Below are 20,722 nucleotides of genomic sequence, written 5' to 3'. Positions count from 1 at the left end.
TTTTAGAAAGTAATATTTTAGAAATAATACTGTGACATCTGAAATCATTCTGTGACACTTTCTTTAAGAAGGAGTGTTGAGTCAATGTATGCTAACTGGTAAATATTACTCTGCATGCAAATAATAGAAAATTATCAGATCACTGGATTTATTAGATTTAAGACAGTTTATAGTACATGAAGACGTGTGTCTATCAGCTTACATGCCTTCTCTAAGTACAAAATATTCTGGGGATTTAAAAATTGACCTACTATGGTTACTAAACAGCTATCTGGAGTTCCTGACACATAAAGCATAGAACTGAAAATTAATTTAGATTGAAATGGACCCCAAGAGGTAATTTATTTAATTTTCTGAAAGTGGAGACTTTAGATACAGTAAGTCAATGTTTTGAATGTCTTGAAAGATGAAGATCCTCCAGCTTTCCTAGATCCTCTTCCAGTTCTTGTTCACCTTTTAGATTAGAAATAGTAATATATTCTCATATCTAGTTGGACTTTCCTGTTTTGCAGCTTGTGTATATTATCTCTTTCCCTATCACCTTTGAGAATTCATTTATTTAGTTTCTATACTATCCCATTAAATAAGTAGCAGTCAGCTCTCTGTATCTTGCCCAGGTCCCACTGATCAAGGTTTATTATTTCTCCCTGTATCAACTGCTCCCAGCAATTAAGTTTTCATAAGCTTTTTGAGAATTCATTCAGTTGTCTAGGTTATTAATAAAGATGTTAAACAGTACTGGCTCAAACCCAGTCCCTGAAGAATGCTACTTTCAGCCACTGTCTGGACTTTGCACTTCTGATAACACATCTTTGAGCCAATAATTTCAGGCAGTTATTTGCCTAACCTATAATCCTGTGGATACTGTGGAATATTATGTCAAAGGCCTTGCTGCAGTAAAGGTATCCACAGCATATACTGCTTTCCCATTGTCTACAGAGCAGCTCTCTCATCATAGAGAGCAGTCACACTAGTCAGATATGACTGGAACACAGTAAATCCATTCCAGCTGTTCCCGGTCACATACTTGTCTTTTGTGTTGGAGATATAACAAGTATTTAAATTAATGTTTGTCTATTCCTCTAATTCTTACCCATAAGCTCTAGACTATACCAAGCCAGCTGTTGACCGGCAGGCTGCTTCCTCCCTGATTCAACATTTTCCCCCTCATTGAAAGAATTGAGGAGATCACCACTTCAGCTCCCTGTCCTTCTCTCTTCCATCCCAGTGCTCTGAAGTCACATTTGATATTTTCAGAATTAGCTCTAGGGATAAATTGGTGTCTGTATGGATGAGCAGAAAGGGTAATGACCCAAGGGTCAGGTGAGTCTTGGTAGACTTTCCACAATAGCCTTTGGTTTGTCAACACCAAAGCTGCTCAGTGTCAGACTGTTCCCCATGGGCTTGAGCAGAGCTTCTGGGCCCCTATGTGCACCTGCTGGGCTATCTGTTGTGACAACTTCTACATCTCTGTTATCTTGCTGTATTTGTTGCAATCTCAAATGGGAAAATACTGCTTGATAAATTTCTCACTATGAAGACTTTTGAAATAACATTTTCATAAGCTAGCAGATGTTCTCTCTTCAGTCTTTTTGTGTAAAATTATTTATGCCTTTCTGAAGTGCATCCATTTTTAATTTTTGAGAATGTAAGAAATGAAAACTGTTCCCTTGCTAAATTTCTGTTTTGTCCCAAGTGCTGGCTGCCATGATTTGATAATTACCAATGGAGGAATGCAGTGGTAGCAGAGTTTTTAGAAGGAAGTAATTAGCTTTCATGAGAGAATGTTTCTTTTTATAGGTGCTTGACCCCTGATGCAGAGACACGTCCAGACATAGTGGAGGTCAGCTCGCTGCTGTCTGATGTGATGATGAAATATTTGGATGTTTTATCTACCTCCCATCTCATGTTGGAGAAGAAACTGGATCGGGAGAGAAGACGAACCCAGAGGTACTTTACAGAAGCTAACCGAAATGCAGCAGCCTGTCAACATCAGCTTTCTATTTCACCACAAGTAAGTACATGCATTAAGCTTTATTTTTGCTTATCACTGTTTGCCATATCTGAGAAAATAAGATAAAAAGAAAAAAGAAAAAAAAAATGAGGCAGAAAAAATAAATCAAACTGGAAAGACCAATTCTCTTAAAACATTTTCCATGCAGGATTTTTAATTTATTTTCAACTAGATATTCATTCACTGTTTTTTTGTGGGCATCCTCATACAGCAAAAATAACAGTACCTTAAAAAGTGCTTTCATTTCAATTGGAAAATGAAAATTGAATGGGAAATGATTATGGAGGTACTTCCAGTTTTGATAGAATCTGACAGTATTTAATTACTAAAAAATATTTAATTGCACTTGTGAATAAGATTCCACTGCAGTGGAACATTGATAATTTTGGGTATGATTCTCAAACAATGGAATCTAGAAAATGGAAAATACACACATAATTTCAAATTGCAGATTTAAAGTGCATTGATGCTGGTATTTGTTGATAATTTCTTACTGTCTGATACACTTCTGTGAATATACCTCTTAAAGTTCTTTTATTTGCTACAGGCTGTTTTAAGCACTCTTCATGAAGGAAATTAGTATTTTACACGATGAACCAAACTTCTATGTGATCCTGGAGAATTTACTTTAAAAATACAAGCACAATTTATTTGTGTAGTAAAACCTCACTGTGGTAATTATTGTTAAGGGCAGTTATAAAGTAAAATTATGATTTACACCACTGCTCTTGTCTGTCCAACTGTTGTATCACTGTTAGAAACACTGACTTCTTTAATCATGGGCCAGTAGTTTGCACTGAAGAATCTCTGTGTAATAAAAAGTTTTTCAGGAACATCTTGTCCCAGACTCATGGATTTTTTTGAATATTTTTTCTTCATATGTCTGATTGAGACTGTAGAAATTGTTATTAAAAGTACAAAATTTTTATTTGTATCATACCTTGTTTTCAATAAAATGTTGCCAGTAGCTTTTAGAGAAGAGTGCTCTATCCAGATACTTGTATGATATGACATGACTAATAACTTTACATTGAACTTAGCTTTGTATAAATACATAACAAAATAAATGAAAAAAAGATACACCTATGTACAAAAAGAGAAGGAAAGTCCCTCTGTATTCTAGGGTAAAATGGCTAGTCTTCTTAAGGAGGGAATGCATTAATTTTATTTCTACTCCAGTGGATACTTTATTTTGTATAATAAATGAAACAGACACAGCAGGAGAATCTGAGAAAGATCCAGAACTCCATGGAAACTGGGAGAATATGGCTCACTAATGATAAGTGGAAGACCTGGCTGTAAGTTCTTGTTTTAAATAAGACAGAATATATCAGGATGCGATTTTTCCAAAGATCTTAGGAGTGTTACAGGACTTAGAATTAGAAGGAGCAAAGTTGTTTCTTTGGTTTCAGCAATGAAGGGAAACTTTATGAAGTTGGAGGATTTCTAATAAAAAGAATAATTATTCCTGAAAATTTTTACTTACGAAAAGGGATAATATCCTGACTTCATTTATTAGGAAGAATTTCAAGCAGCTGATCCTTAAATAAAAACTGTGAGGTATGGACAGCCTAATTAATCTTAGTCAAGGCTCCAGCAAGTCCATAGCTAGGTAATTTGTCATTTTTCCGCGGTGTCAGAGAATTCAGTGTTTCTGCCATGTAGTTCAATGCTTTGTTGAAGCCAGCTACCTTATACTTTGTTCTCTCTCTACTGAAATGTACTTTTTGCCTCCTTTTTCATCCCAGTTGTGTCATGTTGCGAATGTTTCTGAAATAAAGAGCATGCTCTGTGTCCTTGCTTATGGAACTATACACCATATATCTTTTAAAGCCAGTGTAGAATCTCTTTCATACACAGCTTAAGTCCAGCATAGAAACTGATCAATAGGCAGTGTGATAGACTGATCAGCAGATGATGCTGAAGAAGCACAGAGACCTCACCTGACAAGTATGGCATAAAATCCATCCTTGAAAATAATCCTAAAAATAAACAATAATTATCAGCTTTCACTTATATATTTTTATTTTTCATTGTCTTCCATAGGCATTGTTGTTTATGTGATAATAGGTGCAGTTGAAGGATAAAGAGTGCTTAATATAATTAGTGTTTTCTGTTCTGAAAGGTGAAAATTTGCTGACATAACACAGGGTACAGAGGACCTAATACAGTAGTTGTAATAGTAGTAATTGTCTCTTGGATAGTACCTTTCATTTCAAGGTAGTCAATATTATATTTTTGCATCCTGGGTAGGAACAGGTGGAGAGGAAAAAGGTAGTTTGTGCAAGGTGATCAAATAGACTAGTGGTAAAGTTGAGTTTCCTGACATCCAAGTCAAATCTACACCCCAATAACTAATAATAGAAGTATATTTTTTATATTTTCTTTTAAAGATATAGAAGAGTAACAAAATATGATTTTGATAGCTTTTTTTGAGAATAAAAACCCTGTAAATTTTGTGATAGGAACTTGTAAACTATAATATATATAAGAAAATAAAAACAACACTTATTCCTCCTGCTACTCTCAGCAGCCAGGACTATCAAGTCTGATGATTTTTAACATATTTTTGGGGAGTAGCTTCCTTTTCTTCATTTCTGTAGTTCTGGTTTGTGCATCTGGCACACAAGGTCTATCACATTTTTTCTCTATAACAGGATTTTGTATTACATTGTTTGGGAAGCAAAGCTGACTTTTACTTGTATTAGCAATGTCACTTGAATACAGTTTTTATTTTAAAATCCATAGATACAAATTCATATACTCAGATAAGTTCTCAATTATGCACCAGTGGGATACCAACAATGAATAAGTATGTACAACTTTGGAGTTTTGAACATAGTGCAATCTATTGGGGTACATCCATATCCATTACATATTTACATATGTAAAAAATATGCAGAGGATCATTCATTAACTGTGTTTGGTCTAAGCTGGTCCATTTAGATTACTATTAGTTTAGTGCTTTGTCCTAAGGTTCAAATGCACAAGAATACTCATTAGCAACAGAAGTTTGCTTTTTGTTAATTTATTATTAATTTTCCTGGTTTCACACTTTAACTGATATGTCTTCGATAATCCAGTGTGCTAGACAGCATGGCATAGAGGCCCAAGATGAGTAATCTTATCTCTAGATAGAATTTTTGTCTTCAGGTAAGCACCAGTCCTTTCAGACCTAGATTTGCAGATATCACGGTTTTATATTTCTGGTAGACAAAGATGTCACTGCCTGGAAACATACTTTGATTATTCTACTAGCAGCAGCTTGATTCCAGGCTATACTAAGAATCCTGACTTATTCTCTTGCAGAAATTGTCTGTTTATTGTCTGGAAATAATGGAAGAAGCAATACAGCAGGACAGCTTTTAAATCAAAGAACCGATAATAGCTGAGGCAGTTTTCTGTCTTCCATGGCATGAGTAATCTACCTTCATTATCCAAATGTAGATAATTAGAATATTGTATTATGTTTTATTTTATAATATGTATTATTGTATTTTCAAGGCTGGTTTAGAAACACAAAGAGCATATCTAAAGTCTACAATTAAGTTGAGACTTTTCTGTATTTCACTTATATCAGAAAGACCACAGTGAAAATAACTGTGATGTATTTTGTAGGAATACCTCTAAATGCAGAACATGTTACTGCTCCCGTTTTTGTATAGCCACAGGAATCAATTCTCTTTATCCCAGTCTGTTTCTTCACTCATTGTAAAGTGATGTATGGCCAAAGGGGAAGAGTTAAGACTCATAGTTTACAAATCCATACAGTTGTAACCACTCTGCAGCCCACTAGCAACTCTTCAATCTATCCAACTTTTAAAACAGGAGGACTGGCTCACAGCTATTTGAAAGGCAAAGAAGATCAAAGTGATTCAGCCATTTTCATCTACTCATTTTCCTCCACACCCAAGTTCAGTTCTGCACTGTTGGCAGTTTGACCCTGCTAATAATAACGTTGGTAGTTTCTAAGCATCACCACATGCATTACAAAGTAGTACTTAATTAGCAGTTTAGTTTGAATTCCTCTATTTTTCTTGTCAGTGTAGATACAGAAACAAAAAATGGACCAATGTTCATTTTAGCCTCCTTTTTCTCTGGATGTATATTTTATTTGTTCAGTTCAGTCAGTCAGTGCTTATAGCTCTCCACAACTCCCTGAAAGGAGGTTGTGGCGAGGTGGAGATTGGCCTTTTATCCTGCAAAACTGGAGATAGGATGAGAGGGAATGGCCTCAAGATGCACCAAGGAAGATTTAGGTTGGATTTGAGGAAAAATTTCTACTCCAAAAGACTGATCAGGTGCTGGAACAGGCTGCCCAGGGAGGTGATTGAGTCACTGTCCCTGGGGGTGTTCAAGAAACTTTTAGATGTTATACTAAGGGACATAGTTTAGTGGAGAAGCTTTGGTAGTAGGTGGATGGTTGGACTGGATGATCTTGGAAGTCTTTTCCAACTTTGGTGATCCTATGAAAATGCATACTTTTAATTTTAATTTTTCTTAAAACAACTGTGCAAGAATATAGTGACTGTTTTTGTATTGGTTGAAGCAAAGAGAGGGATTGACTTTAGATCACCCAGAAAGTTACAGGTTATTGATGTTTCAGCAGTATGGCCTGATCATGGGTGAGGTCACAGGGATGTCATGGAAGCTTAGCAATCTACAAGTCTTTTCTTCATCCACCTTTCACTCCATTGATTTTGTTCTGCAGCTTTTTTGTTTGGAAATGTATGTAGCAGGCATCGGAAATAGGAATAGTTATTACTTTTAAGGACAATCCTGTTAAGGATGAACATGTTATATGTTTAATTCAGCTTCAATGTATATGTTAAAGTACTTCAATAGAATCCTGGAATTTGAGACAAGTCTGCAAGCCTTAGAGCTACCTGTCACTCTTGACAGGTGTTTCACCCTTCAGTCATAAAAATGTTTAGTGACAGAAAGTCTCTATCATGCCAAGGAGACTATTCTGGGTTAGGGAATAGTTTGGAACCAGAATTGAATGAATAGTAACTGCCTTTACTGTCAGTGATTGTATATCCCTCTCAATCTTTTATGCCATCCAAAGATAATGTGTGGAAAACTATGAACTGTCCTGAAGTAATTGGAAATCTTGGGCATGTCCATAGCACATCTACACATATGTTGAATCTGCAGTTTGTGTCTTTTTTTTTTTTCCTCAAGAAAATGTTAGGCTCACATTGTATGCTTGACACTTGCTATCTTTGTCTTGTTTCCAGGAGATATTAGATGGACATAAGCATGTGCATATATGGATGTATGATCCTGAAATTTCCAGATCCAATCTTAACTGTCATACAGTTGTTCTGAGAGCAGTAAGTTCAGCAAGTCCACAGAACATTAGATTTACAGAGCACATTCAAATCTATTACATAGTGTGTGCCCCCACTTTTCTTTGCAAGATTTGAGGTGGTTAAGTCCTTCCTTTGTGTTGGGTGATCGTAAAGTCTGACTTAAATTGCACTTGTTACAGCTTAAGCTACATACTTTCTCTCAACAGTGGAAATATGTCTCCTCTGTCATTTCTTTTCTTTGGACTAAATAATCAAATTCCATCAGTCTGACTTTTTAATTCATGTCTTCTAAGACCTCTGATTATCCTCGTATCTTTCCATTGATATCTCTCAATTTTTTTTTTTTTTTAAAGTTTAGTCAAAACTGAACTCAGTTACTCCTACTGAGAACCTTATTGATACTGAGTAGAAAGATTATATAGTTCTTAGAGATTATTCTCCTCTTCAAATATCACAGTGTGATCATATTTCATAACAGCATGCTATTGCTGATTTATGCTTTATATCTTACCCATCAAAATCCCCATATCTTTTCATGTAGAGATGCTATCTGGCCAGTCCTTTTCCAAGCCTGTGCACAGCTGTTTCTCCCTCTATAAATCTTTGCATTTTTCATCTTTAAAATTAGTTGTTTTTTTTTTTTCCCCATCTTCTCCCTTGTGCCAAATTGTGTCTTCAAAATCTGTCACTTGCCCTGATGCACCTTTGTATATGGTATGTATGCTATAATATGACATGATATGCTTGTATGCACATTTAATCAACATTCCATCTAGACTGTCATTGGAATTCAGTGATTGTGCTCAACAGTTTTGGACCTCGGTCAAAAGAGGTCCTGAAAAATTTTGCTGACTACCTATTTTCAGTTTAATAAACACTTGAAGTACTTAACAAGCTCAGAACAACTTTTCTGTTATATATGTTTATGAGTGCTGGCTTGGGTGCACATAAGAAACAGTGGTTTTCAGGATGTGCTTTCTGCTGTGTCCCAGTAAGGTAGAAATGCTTCATTGGACTGACAGGGGAAGAAAATTGTCTTACAGTCCAAATTGCTATTGACACACCTAGTAAGAACAGACTTGAAAATGTATTATATGCTTCTGCTAGTATTTTCAGCACAAAGTGTGATAAAGAACAAGTGATAAATTATGCAAATCTATCAGGTTAAACAAATGACTATCTTTAATATTAAGATAATTTCAGGATATAGATTAATAGAATCACAGAATGGCCTGGGTTGGAAAGAACCTCAAAGATCATCTAGTTTCAACACCCCTGCCATGGGCAGAGTAACCTGATAGATTTGCATAATTTATCTCTTGTTCTTTATCACACATTGTGCTGGCAATACTAAAAGAAACATGCATTTATTGATACACAGCAGCAATAATATGAGAAGACTTGAAATTATATACAGAGAGATCATAAAAGCAGTCTGCTTTCAAATTTGTTGCATTCAAATAGGAGAAATAACAAGGATCAAGTATCTCTATTCTTTCCAGAAAAACTATAAACAAAGAGAGCAGCAGAAATAGAATTTTATATTCATTAAAGTACCCTTTGCTATAGATGAGACTTAGTACTTAAATGTGACAGGCAGAGCAGCTCTGAAAGTAATGCCGCCTGTTTTGTTATGTTGGCCATGATATCAGAGGCACATGTCAGTGTACAGCAGTAGAGGTTGAGCCTTCCCACCAATATTCTGTAACATTTTGTTGCCGTGTGACAGATGGCAGCAGAGGGGCAGTTTGACAAACTGGTGTTTGACATGGAAGTGTAGATGAAGCAGAAGGGTAGAATTGAATTTCTCCACGCAGAAACAATTGCATCCACTGATGCTTGCTGAATGTTTCTGGAGACCAAACCATGGATGTGAGAGCAGTGAGGTGGTGGGTGATGCATTTCAACAATGACAGTGACATTGACATTCACCTCCACTGGTGCAGGTTTTCATGAGCACAGCATGCAGACTCTTGCTCAGTGCTGGTCAAAATGCACAGCTAATGGTGGTGACTGTGTTAAAAATAGTGTTTTGTAGCTGAGAATTTGCTCTATCAAATAATGTTGTACATTTTCTTGTGGTTTCCATGGAAATAAATAGTAGACATTATTTTGGAGTGACCTACATGTAGGTAGGTCACTCCAAAATAATGCCATATTTTGATTTTCTTAGATGTGCTTTGGTAATACCAATCAGCATTTGGTCATTTCAGGCTTGTAGAATCTCTCTGTCATGATGTCACATCCCATCACATCAAGTTCACTTCACATTTTATTACCAGCTTGACTGCTGTGCAGGTTTTGCGTTGTCCAGAACTCAGTTGCTTATTATTATTTAAGAAGGTTGTGTATGAGATCCTACTATCTTTATCTTGTATTTTTTGCAATGTTCAGAATTTCTTTGTGTCCTGGCATTTGTTTCAATTTTTAATTTTTCTTCATTAGAACAGAGCTGCCTTTTGTGTGAAGGCTCAAAATAATTTGTTTAGATTAAGAGTTGAAAGGTTTGCTCCAAAATTAAGCTTAGTGACTGAACATGACATCATCTAGTCCTAGCTAAGTAGGAACTAAAAGTGCATTCCTATGTGTGTAGATACACTCATGACTCTTTCATTTGCAGGTTTTCTGATGAGTGTTGTATAAGAACAGTGTCTAACATTTCCTTTTTGCTCTTTGTTGTCAGAACCATTATGACAAGTTGAGACTTCAAGGAAGCACCACTGGAACAGCAAGTTGCCGAAGTGAATTTTCAGAAAACCTTGGCATCCTGGCAGAGAATTGCCATTCTACATGTAGAAAAGATGAAAAGAGAACATATGAAGAAATCCTGACAGAGGATAACAGCAGTTTAGAGAACTCTGAGAAAGGTAGTTGTTAGCAAAAAAAACCCATCAGAAATATCATTATACTGCTCAGAAGTGGATTAAAAACACTTTAATTTTTTTTTTTGCAGATTTGTTCTCAGAATTAGATGATGAACTCGATGTATTGGACAATTCAAGTAGTTCCAGTTCAAGGCATTTGAAAGAGTCTGCTTCTGGTAAGGAACTTTAAGAATGAGAGGATCCAATGCTTTCTAATAGCAAAATAGTCGCTTATTCTAAAATGCTAGGTTATTTTATGATTCATTGCAAGGTCACCAGCTGTTATAGGTCCTAAGTAAAAGAAAACTAAAACAATTATACCTCTATAGCATGTATTTTCAGTATAATTCATTTTACATCACATTTTCTTTATATAGCTCATACCTGTATTTTCAAATAATGGCTATGAAAAACCTGGAATATTATTGAGAAACTTGGCAATGAATTTGTTTTTAGATTTGAAGCATAAAATAATTGGAGCGGATAAGAAACAAGACAGACGATGTGAAAACTTTTGTCTCAGTAATGATAATTCTATGCATATGAAGAAATGGGGTGCCTAGTTAGTGGATGTAAAAAAAGTCGATAGAGGCAAGATTTAGCTAGTAAGTTCATTGAATGCTATTGTAGGAATGCTTAATGTTTAGATTTGAATTAAGAAGGAGTTATGTGACAAAACACGGCATTCATTCTGCCTTTAATTTATTTAGGATAAAAAGTTAGGAGTCACTTATGTCAAGTGTTAAGTAGTAGATTTTGGATTATACTCAAAATATGAAAAAAAACAAAAAGTGACATCAGTAGTCACTGTTGGCTGCCTGCTAAAATATGACCTAATTATTAAATCTATGAGCTAATTATTAAATGAGGTAGGATTCTGATTATGTTAGTGGAAATTAAAGAACATTTTATATTAGAAAAAAAGTGATATTAGAACTAAAAATAATCAAAGAATTCCATTAATACCATGAAGTTCTGACAGGAAATCTGTGGATCCGTTAAAATGTCCTTTTAAGTGTGAAGGGATTAACAAATTTAATTGGTACAAGGTTCCAGGCTTCAAAACCATAAAATAACTTAATCTGTTTGTAGTGCCATTTACTAGCTGGATCTCCTTCAGATTTTGACCCAGGTACTTCAAAAATGTGACTGCTATGAATCCAACTGTCTAGCTATTATTGCAGGGCACATGAGTGAATTCTACTTAAAATCAATTAACATCATTTTATTTTGAACCAGATAGCTTAACATTCTATAGACTGCATGGCTATGCATGGCTACTTAGCCCAGAGTTAATTACCAAATTTTTCTTGGTGAATTTTTTTGTTGCTCTACTGTGCTGAGAGTGTAACAGCATAACGTTACCAGATAGAGAGAGGCATAGTGTGGCACTGAGAGAGGGTTGCACAGAAGGAATCTGGAGGAGCAGCAGCCTACAGCTGAATTGTTCTGGTTTTGTGTTTATTTGGAAGAATAACACATTGTGTGATACCTACTGAATTCTTTGTGGGCTACCTCATAATTGTACGGAGATACTGGAAACTTCTATGTAGTTTATAACTTGCCACACCCCAAGTGTTAGCGATAATGATTTCCTTGTTCATTTTTCTTTGTTAAGATCTGAACACTAAAAGATTCTCAGATGCTTGTTGTATTTTCTTGCCAGATTTCCACTGATTTAATGAAAGATTTTGAATGAAAAGATTTAACCAGCTCCATTTATTCCTATTAACTCAAGTCAGCATTTCTAGAAGTTGTTGCATGTTTTCTTCCAAGCATATACAATTTAACTGGTGTATAGATAGTTCAGGATTGCTTTTTCAAAAAAAAGAATAGTTATGCAGTCGTACTATCTTAGATCATCTGTAGTTCTGTTTAATCTAATGAATTTAGCAGTACGGATCAATTGCAATACATGCTGGCAAATTTTTCTTCTTTTCCTGGAAAGAGAAAAGATAACATTAACAAAGTTATTATAGATTCCAGTACAGCTTGGGTTATACTCCACTGATTGCTAGTAGTTGGCTAACAATGTATTATTTATCAGACATAGTTTTGTCTGTCGTATCAACATTACAGGGGAGAATGTGACCAATTTTATCTAACTAACTCAGAAAGCGCTAACAGGAAAATATGAGTTTAAATTACAGGTGTATTGATTGTGATCATAATCAATAAATATTGAAATATATCCCTCTAGTTCAGAAGTAGGTACTATTTTAAAAAGGATGTGCTATGCTGTTTTGTTCAGCGGTACAGAAGCTGATATGCAGATGGTTTGCTTTTTTTATAGTCCAAAAATTGTAACTGTTTTTTAATAACTTAATACCTCTGCTTTTTAATTATGTTTTTAGAAAAAGACTTTTTTTCTTAGTTTGAAAAACATAGTTCCACAAGATCACTTTCTTTAGCAATTCCTAAAATTGCAGTCTGTATAGAATCTGAATAACATATTCATGCTCCTTGACATGCTTAATGACAGGAGCAGATTACGCACATTTCAGGTGTATAGAGGCAGTAGTGGAAGAGGTATTTCTTCCCTCTCCCTGAAATCCTTATAATTTGAAAAGATAAAGGAACAGAGGATACAGACATTGAGTCAAAAAGCAATAAAAAGTGATGATAGCAGCTTATTGTTTGTGTAATTTTTTCTTATTTTAAAATTAACAAGTTTCCCAACTGCATCTTAACTTAGTCATAATTCTTTTTCATTATTTGCTTTTATTTACGGTGTAACTGTACTTATTTCTACTGGTAAAAGCAAACTGCAAGAAAATATGTGATATATTTTAATGAATAGTAGTTCACTAAAGCTAGAATGTCAGTTGAGTTAGAGAGAATTTAAGTGTTTATTTCTGGGAAGACCTTTTGGAATTTTTTTTTTTTCCTTGAATCATGTTCAGTTGCACTGCAGAGAGGACAATGTACTATTGTAAATAATGCTTCTGAAAGGCACAGGAAGACTAGTTGTCTGCAAAATATGCTATTAAAAAATCCTACTTCCTAAGTTTGTATATATGCCTGTCGTCTGACCTTCCTCACAATAAAAAGATAAGCATACAACAGATCAATTTCAGAATTGCTCAGTTCCTAGCTTTTCAAGAGGCTCAGAAGACTTAATGCACAGTCCTGTCATTGTTCTGCATCTTGCTCAAGAGTGTTTCTGTTACCTCTTACTGTTTGTGTGTCTAGCATTCAGAGGAATACTTGCTCTTAACTGGCTTGTGACCAGTAATCAAAGAAGTTGAGATTCACGACTCCTTTTTCCTGACAAAATTTCTGAAATTGAATAGTATTCAGAATTCTTATGCAAGAGACCACAGATCTGACAGAATATTCTAGTGGAATAGCTTTCTAAGACTCTCCTTTGGATTTCTTTGAGTGTTCTGAAAAACTATTTATACAGTACTAGAAATTGAGTCTTGTGCAGATAATGCTCAAAGCAGTCAAAAGAATGCAGTTCAGTGATTGGAGACTTCCAAGACCAGGATACTGTCAATATTAGAATTCTACATGTACATAGCAAATGATGGGGCACTGAAGTAGTCATCCTTTAGATCTGACTTTGTTTTTGGGAGCAACAGCAAACTTGTTAGGAAATAAATACCTATTCAGTGATATCTGGACTGTAGTTTCATTTATAATCTGCACTTAAAAGGCAGCTACCTTGTGTCTTGTAAGTTCTCTGATCACAGAGCTTTTTTTATTTATCAGAACGGTTATACTTTGTGGTGGATTTCATGATTTGAGAAGTTACTGCTACTTTAATTAAGACTGTTCATTCAGGAAAATGGTCTGTAAATATGAAATCTTGATTTAATTTTCCTATCAATGATTGCAATTGAAAGTATTTTCAGAGGGTTTTTTTTTTCTTCACAGCAAAGTGAAAGCCAAAGCAAAAGTTTCTATCTTTCCAAGTTTTTTCAACTCATATCATGTTGTAAGCTCTTTTCTTGAAATTATACGATAAGATGCCTGCAAAAGAAAATACTGAACAATTTGGAACATGTCTTGATTTTTTGCTCTGATGTCAGTGAATGCTGTGAAGTTACTTTTATTATATAATCTATTAAACACTGAAGTACCACTCAGAAAAATTCTTGGTGACTCATCTGATTTTTTTTAAATGTCCTTAAGGGATCTTCATAGAGCTATTCAGAACAGGAAGGCTTATGTTAATCAAAATCTTTGGTTCTCGTGTGTCTTCTGCATCCTAGCAACGATGGGCACAAAACAGGAAAGACGCAGAAGGTCTATGTTTCATTTTCCAGGAGATAATCAACTGAGAAATTCCCTCTTGTTAAGCATTTGAACAAAACATAAGTTGCCTTACTCTTCTCATCCATAACAAAGGAGTAACCATGCTAAAAAGAAATATGATCCAGTTAATACGCTAGGCTGAACATCAGAATTTACTATGTGCTCCATGACTTATGCTAGTTAACTTTCGTACACATCTTTTCTTTCTTTCTGTCTGGCTTAGTCTGATTAGTATAACTCACACAAAAGACTAAGGATTATAACCAAAGTCAATAGTGTTTGATGGGTGCATATATACACACATGAATATGTGTTGTAATGGCTTTTAGATGTCTCAGTCTCCTTGTCCTTAATTAATGAAGAAATTATTCCAATGGGTTTTTATAGTGTCTAATATGAAGAGACTTCTCTCCCTGCTCTCCCGTTGTAGCTGCTCAATGGGGTTCTAGCATAAGTGGTATTAAGGGAGCTGAAGGGTGTTGACTGGTATTTAGTGATGTTCTGCAGCATGATTTCTAGTTTTTTTTGGTAAATTTTAATATGTATTTTCTTAACTTCAGCATATGAATCAGAAAATACTACATCTCTGCCATGTACAGTGAATGGTGAGACAGTCTCTTTGGTGTGAAATACCATGTGCTCGTAAATATAAGCTGGCAGATTTGCAAGTCAAATGTTTTGAGTCAAGTAACTGATCAAGAAAATTTAGATATAAGCTTTTTACTGGTAGAGACCATTTATTTGAAACAAAGAGTATAGTATTTCAGATCCCATTTAGTATATGAATGCTGGAAAAAGGGAGTTGTTTTAAAAATTTCGGGAAAAAGCTGTGTTCAAACTTAGCATTCCAGCCACGTGCTTTCCGTTACAGTTTTTCTCCTATATATATTTCCTAAATATATTATATTCTTTGTTATAGCAAAATTCCTTTTGAGTGTAATTCAAAATGCTTATCTCAAGCAATGTTATTCAGGTGCAGTAGGAGATTTTAGTTTTGTATTTGTATTATGGTTTCTGCATCCAACACAGGTAAATTATGTATTCCATGAATAGGAACTGTCGTACCTTTTTCTTTTGAAAGTCCTTGCTTGCTTTCTAGATAGTAGATGCTGCATTTTCCTATCTATTGTGTTGAAGTTAATTGAAATATCATTACATCTAGAAGGAACTACATTGTTTGCTATTGTGTATAGCAAGTACTCTCACAAAACCTACTTTTGGTCTAACTGCTACAGAGTTTCAATAGCTGTTTTGCAAACATGAGCAAGGAATAAAATAATGTTTCTTCTTTTCTTTCTTTCTTTCAATCTATCTGTGTGTCTTGTTTTAAGCAGACAAGTTTGACTTAAATAAAAGGTAAATAATTTAGGGATGGGTTCAAGTGAATTCTGTGTGACAGAAGCCAGCCTTCTGCAAGATTTTTTTTTTTCATTCAAGGGAGAGCATCTTAGATAAGTAGGAAAAATAGAGAAACTATATTTCAGTTCACAGCTGAAAATGTGGTTGAAAACAAGAAGATTTAAGATTCTTAGAAATATTTGCTCTCTGAAAGCTACTATTATCCTAGAACTAATGACTGTAGTAGTAATACCAACAGTAAGTAAAATAGTATAAGAAGTTTGTTATCTTTTTTCTTTTAAGCTACTATTTGAATGACTAGGTGGCACTATTCTTGTTTTATAGGAATGCTTGTGATATTACTAGTGTGGAAGAACATCTTATGTAGTCAAGAAGGTGTGGATTTGTATTGAAAATTATTGATTGTATGGGAAAAATAAATTTCCTCATTTTCTAATTAGTCCTTTGGCCAGATGAAATATCTTTTGATTTAAGCATATATTTATTCCTCCTCTTTCAAAGTGATATACCGTGTAGGATAGAGTGGTCTCATGTCAAAATTAGTGTCAAATAAATGCTTTTGTGGCAATGTTTTAAGTCTCAAGCTTAAGATGGTAGCTTAAGACAAATGCTTGCTTTAAGACAATACTTTCCAAGTGCATAAATAATCAATTTCACCAAATATTACTCACCTTTTTCACATTTTTAGGCAGTATGCAATACATGACATATATGTGCAGGTTCAGTTTTATTGCTAATTGGATATTTGACCAATACCTCATCATACTCTTGTCTTAAAATCAGTATAATTATTAAAGCAGTAAGTTTACATAGTTAACTAATAGACTGGTGGCAATAAAACTCTGGTAAAACAAGCTTTAGACAACCCATCCAAGGTCCTCCTAAAAAGTGGGTAAATATTTTATCTTCTTACACAGACTAGAGATGCTGTTGCGACTATAGTGATAGCAGTAACTGAGTTAAGTACTTAATGCTAACCCAGATGCATCTGTGGTCCTGCAGTCTGCATGTGTTCTTCTTTGTTTCGGTGAAAATCTGTGAATTCTGCAGGGTTGGAAGTAAAAAGCAAGCACATTTTTGACATTTAGCAAATGTAAATTTAGTTTGTCTACTTCTGATTTTTAAAAGTTATTTTCAAACAATATCTGAAAAATAGAAAGAATTAACTTAGACATCTATAATTATTTTTTAATGCTGAGACAATATTTATGCATTCATTTCAGGTACAAATGCAAGCCTTGGTACTTCTGAAAGACAACCTCAGATTAGGTATGTACTATTTATAATTTTAATATAGATTATATAAATTGTCATTGTTATGATCAGTTTGTCAGTTCACAACAGAAAAGCACAATTATCTCCATTAAACAATTCCTTATTCATTGTTACAACTTCATTTTGTATCAGCCTACGATAATTAAAGTGCTTTAAGACCCTGAAGATGTTTGCACACAGAAACTTTACGTGAATAATTTCAGGACTGGCATTAAACTGATGAAGTTCTATAAGTGGACATTGCTACACCATCATTAAAATGATAAAAGTTGATTAGAATATTCTGGTTTTGAATTTTTTCGCAGCTGTTTTTTCCATGCAAAATTGTATTTACATGTTTGATATTGTTAAATAATATCACATCCCTTTGATTTCACGTAGACCTTCTATACAAACTTAACTTTTTGGAATTCTATAGTCCTGCTCATTGCTTCCAAAACATAAATGAAACCAAACAAAATATTGTATGGCCACTCCCATTTTCCCTGCAAAGATCTTTCCTTTCCTGATGTAATTAATTCAGAAATGCCTCAAATGCATTCTTTACCAATCATTATTTTTTTCTGATGTCTTTTTCCTAATCCATAGATTCTGTTCTTTATAGCTTAATTACTGTTTTTCTTTCACATGCGAAAAAACCTCCTGATTGTTTTCTTTTTAACTTTAACTCCCTTATGATAACTGCATTGATCCCTTTCTCCTGTTTCCATAGGCCCAGTTATACTTAAAAAAATATTACTAAAACATCTCTTACTAAGCTACTTAATAACCTCTTCCAAATCAGGGTCTGTTTTCTTGTTCTGCTATTTACCACTGGCACTAACTTAATCTTCTTAAAACAGTGTTTTTCTGACTCTGTTCTCCTATCTTTTGAAGCTATTCTTAAGGATCTTTCCAAGGATTGTACATGGCTTTATCACCTCATCTGTTGTCTTTTTAATTCTGCCTCTTTTCTTTGCATGTAATTATTCATACCTGCAAAATCATGCTACAAATAATGAAATTAGCTTTATATCACAGCTCATCTCTGTGAGCTCATCTCTGTAAGATGTTTTTTTTTTGATCGTGAAGCTTACAGTTGAGTTCTGTACAACTACAAGGAAATTTGTTTGTGTTTCTAGTTCTACCCATCCTGACCAATAATACCTTGAGATCTGAGCCTCTGCTTTAACCTGCATGTCTCTCAGACTTCTTGCCTTCAAGAATATATTTATATAAGAATATACAAGAATAATATATATAAGAATATATATTAATATATTTATCTATTTGTTCTGCCTTTACATCTCTAAGATATAATCTTTCCTACTGAGTAGTTTGCTTAAATTGATGCTTGAGTTCATAGGATTGTCATGCAATCAATATCACTGTTGCAATGCATACATTCTAGTCACTCAATTGCCCATTAAGAACACGTTCACAAGGAACGTTTCTATAGCTTTACCTCCAACCCTATCATCATCTGTGCACCCTTTTTTCTAACTGTGCTTTTCCTATCACTTCAAAACGGCCCTTTATTTTCCTTTCAAAGATGTTCTTGCTAAGAACATAACCATCCAGTTTGTTACTTATCACTCACTAGCTTTCCAGCTTTTGTCCTGTTACAATCAGTAATGGTAACCTTCTAGTGGTTTGAGTGCTGAAGCAACCACCTTTATTTTTTCTCCATTTCTGCCCCTTTTTAAACATTAGCAACTCTATCTCTTTATCTTTCTTCATAGCTTCTTTAAACTTTTATTGTTGTATATTCTATAGGAAAATAAATATGTCTAATATAATAGGAAAATAATATGTGTATTTTCTATCTTTTATATTCTTTATAAGTCAAGCTACTTTGGACAAGTAGTGTAAGCTTTATATGAGTTCTGAATGAACAGTCAAAAACTAGTCAAATGGGGTACACTTTGTTTAGAGGAAACATGAGAAAGATCTAGTGAATAGTAGTATTTCCTCTACAGCCTCTAATGCCCAGCATAACTACAACAGTTTGTTCTGAGTTCTTCTTTGTTTTGTGTTGGTTTTTTGTTTGTTTGTTTGTTTGTTTGTTCCTCTTTTTTCTATTTTAATAATAGAGCCTGTATTGAGGGCCTGGGATCAAGACTGCGACCAGGTAATTTTACACTTACAACAAAATAAAATTGTAACTGAAATTAAACTTAATAATTCCCAAGTTTTTAAAATTTGTTTTTCTATTGCCTATATAATATCTACTCTTTTATTCCTTCAAATTCACTTCCACTTGATCTCATCCTGAAAGTGCCTCTACTCCCAAAACTGTCTTTACTCATGCGCAAGGCATGCACTAAGATTAGAGACAAGGTGACTGTCCTGTAGTCTTCCATTCGTAGCTCTTTGCAATAAGAAAAATTATGATATTATCTAATATGAGGGTTTTAAAAGGATAGAAAAGCAGAGACATTCCAGATGAAAATATATTGTCTGAAAAATTGTTATGGAATTAAAAAAAGTAAATTTCAATACTACATTGGTGTGACTTCATTTTAATGTTTGTTAACCTAGCTCTGCTTCTTCTAAATGCAACTGGAATTTTTTCTATGAAAGGAATATTTATTAGAACCCTTGTAAATTATCATGTATTTATCCATCAACATTGATGAAACAAATTTTGCAATTATGATACTTTTCTTTCATAATGAGAAGCTTCAGATATTGTAAGTTGGTAAGCTCTGACTTTGTAGTACTTGGTATTCTCTGAATTAAATAATAGTTGAAATAAAATTATTTTGAGTAGCTGGAATATTGATCTTTATAAAAACAGTACTGCATGCGCATGCTAACTTCTATTTCAGAGCTTTTTGATGTAGAAGTTGCATTAGGAATTTCATTGCAGAGTACAAATCAAAATTTGTCCTCTACTTTCAGCATTTTTCTGTACTATTTACTGATGAGTGCTGTTATAATAACAACATGCACTTCAAACCAACTATCCAACCGTAATCCATCAGAGCTATAATGATCTAGAGACAAACACATTAGTCTTTGCTAATGATTTTAGTTCTGTGGGTAATTTAAGCAGTTTTGGTATCTTTTGTCAGTAATGTTTTCTTCTTGAGTAAAACAACACAATTTACATAAGGTCTAACCTGTTGCCTTTGGTTCTGGATCTAGATATATTTTAAATAAAATCTACTTTCTTGTTAAATGAAAGTTCAAATAAATATACTGTTTTATTGGAATTCTCCAATGTACTTAAAGTTTTGTTATTGTTATGCTCTTAAAAGTGTTGACTATGTTGTGATCAGCCTATTCACAGGCAAATTTTTTAATTGCCCAAATAATGCTGTTCTTTATTTAAAAATAACAAGACAACTACTGTAGAGTGGCCCAAAATAAATGACTCTATGGAAATTCCTGAATTTCGTAGCTAAACTGGGGACTCTAGCTGATTTGAAACACATAGACATTATAGGTGTTTTAAGTATAGAAACTGGTCCACTTAGACCACTAATCCAATTGTTGCTGGCATACTAGAAAAGGAACAAAACTCTATCCACTGAAGATCAGAGAAATACATGTTATGTTCTGCTCAGCCATTTCTATTCTCATATTAAGCAGATTTTTCTTAGGGGAAAAAAAAAAAAGCATCTTAGAGATGTAAAAGAAAGGGAACTGAT

General features: G+C 34.2%; 1 protein-coding gene across 1 annotated transcript in view; it reads left to right on the top strand.

The window, feature by feature from the left end:
• NEK10 (NIMA related kinase 10) overlaps positions 1-20,722 on the top strand; it is a 93,924-nt gene that overhangs the window by 51,727 nt on the left and 21,475 nt on the right. Inside the window, exons 26-30 of the mRNA XM_031553945.1 lie at positions 1,801-2,014; positions 10,013-10,196; positions 10,283-10,369; positions 17,036-17,081; positions 19,160-19,197. Coding sequence (XP_031409805.1) covers positions 1,801-2,014; positions 10,013-10,196; positions 10,283-10,369; positions 17,036-17,081; positions 19,160-19,197 — 569 coding nt within the window. The remainder of the gene's footprint in view (positions 1-1,800; positions 2,015-10,012; positions 10,197-10,282; positions 10,370-17,035; positions 17,082-19,159; positions 19,198-20,722) is intronic.

This window comes from Meleagris gallopavo, chromosome 6 (genome assembly GCF_000146605.3).
Source record: "Meleagris gallopavo isolate NT-WF06-2002-E0010 breed Aviagen turkey brand Nicholas breeding stock chromosome 6, Turkey_5.1, whole genome shotgun sequence".
Lineage (NCBI taxonomy): Eukaryota > Metazoa > Chordata > Aves > Galliformes > Phasianidae > Meleagris > Meleagris gallopavo.
The sequence above is the reverse complement of the archived record's forward strand: the minus strand, read 5'-3'. Positions and strand labels throughout refer to the sequence as shown.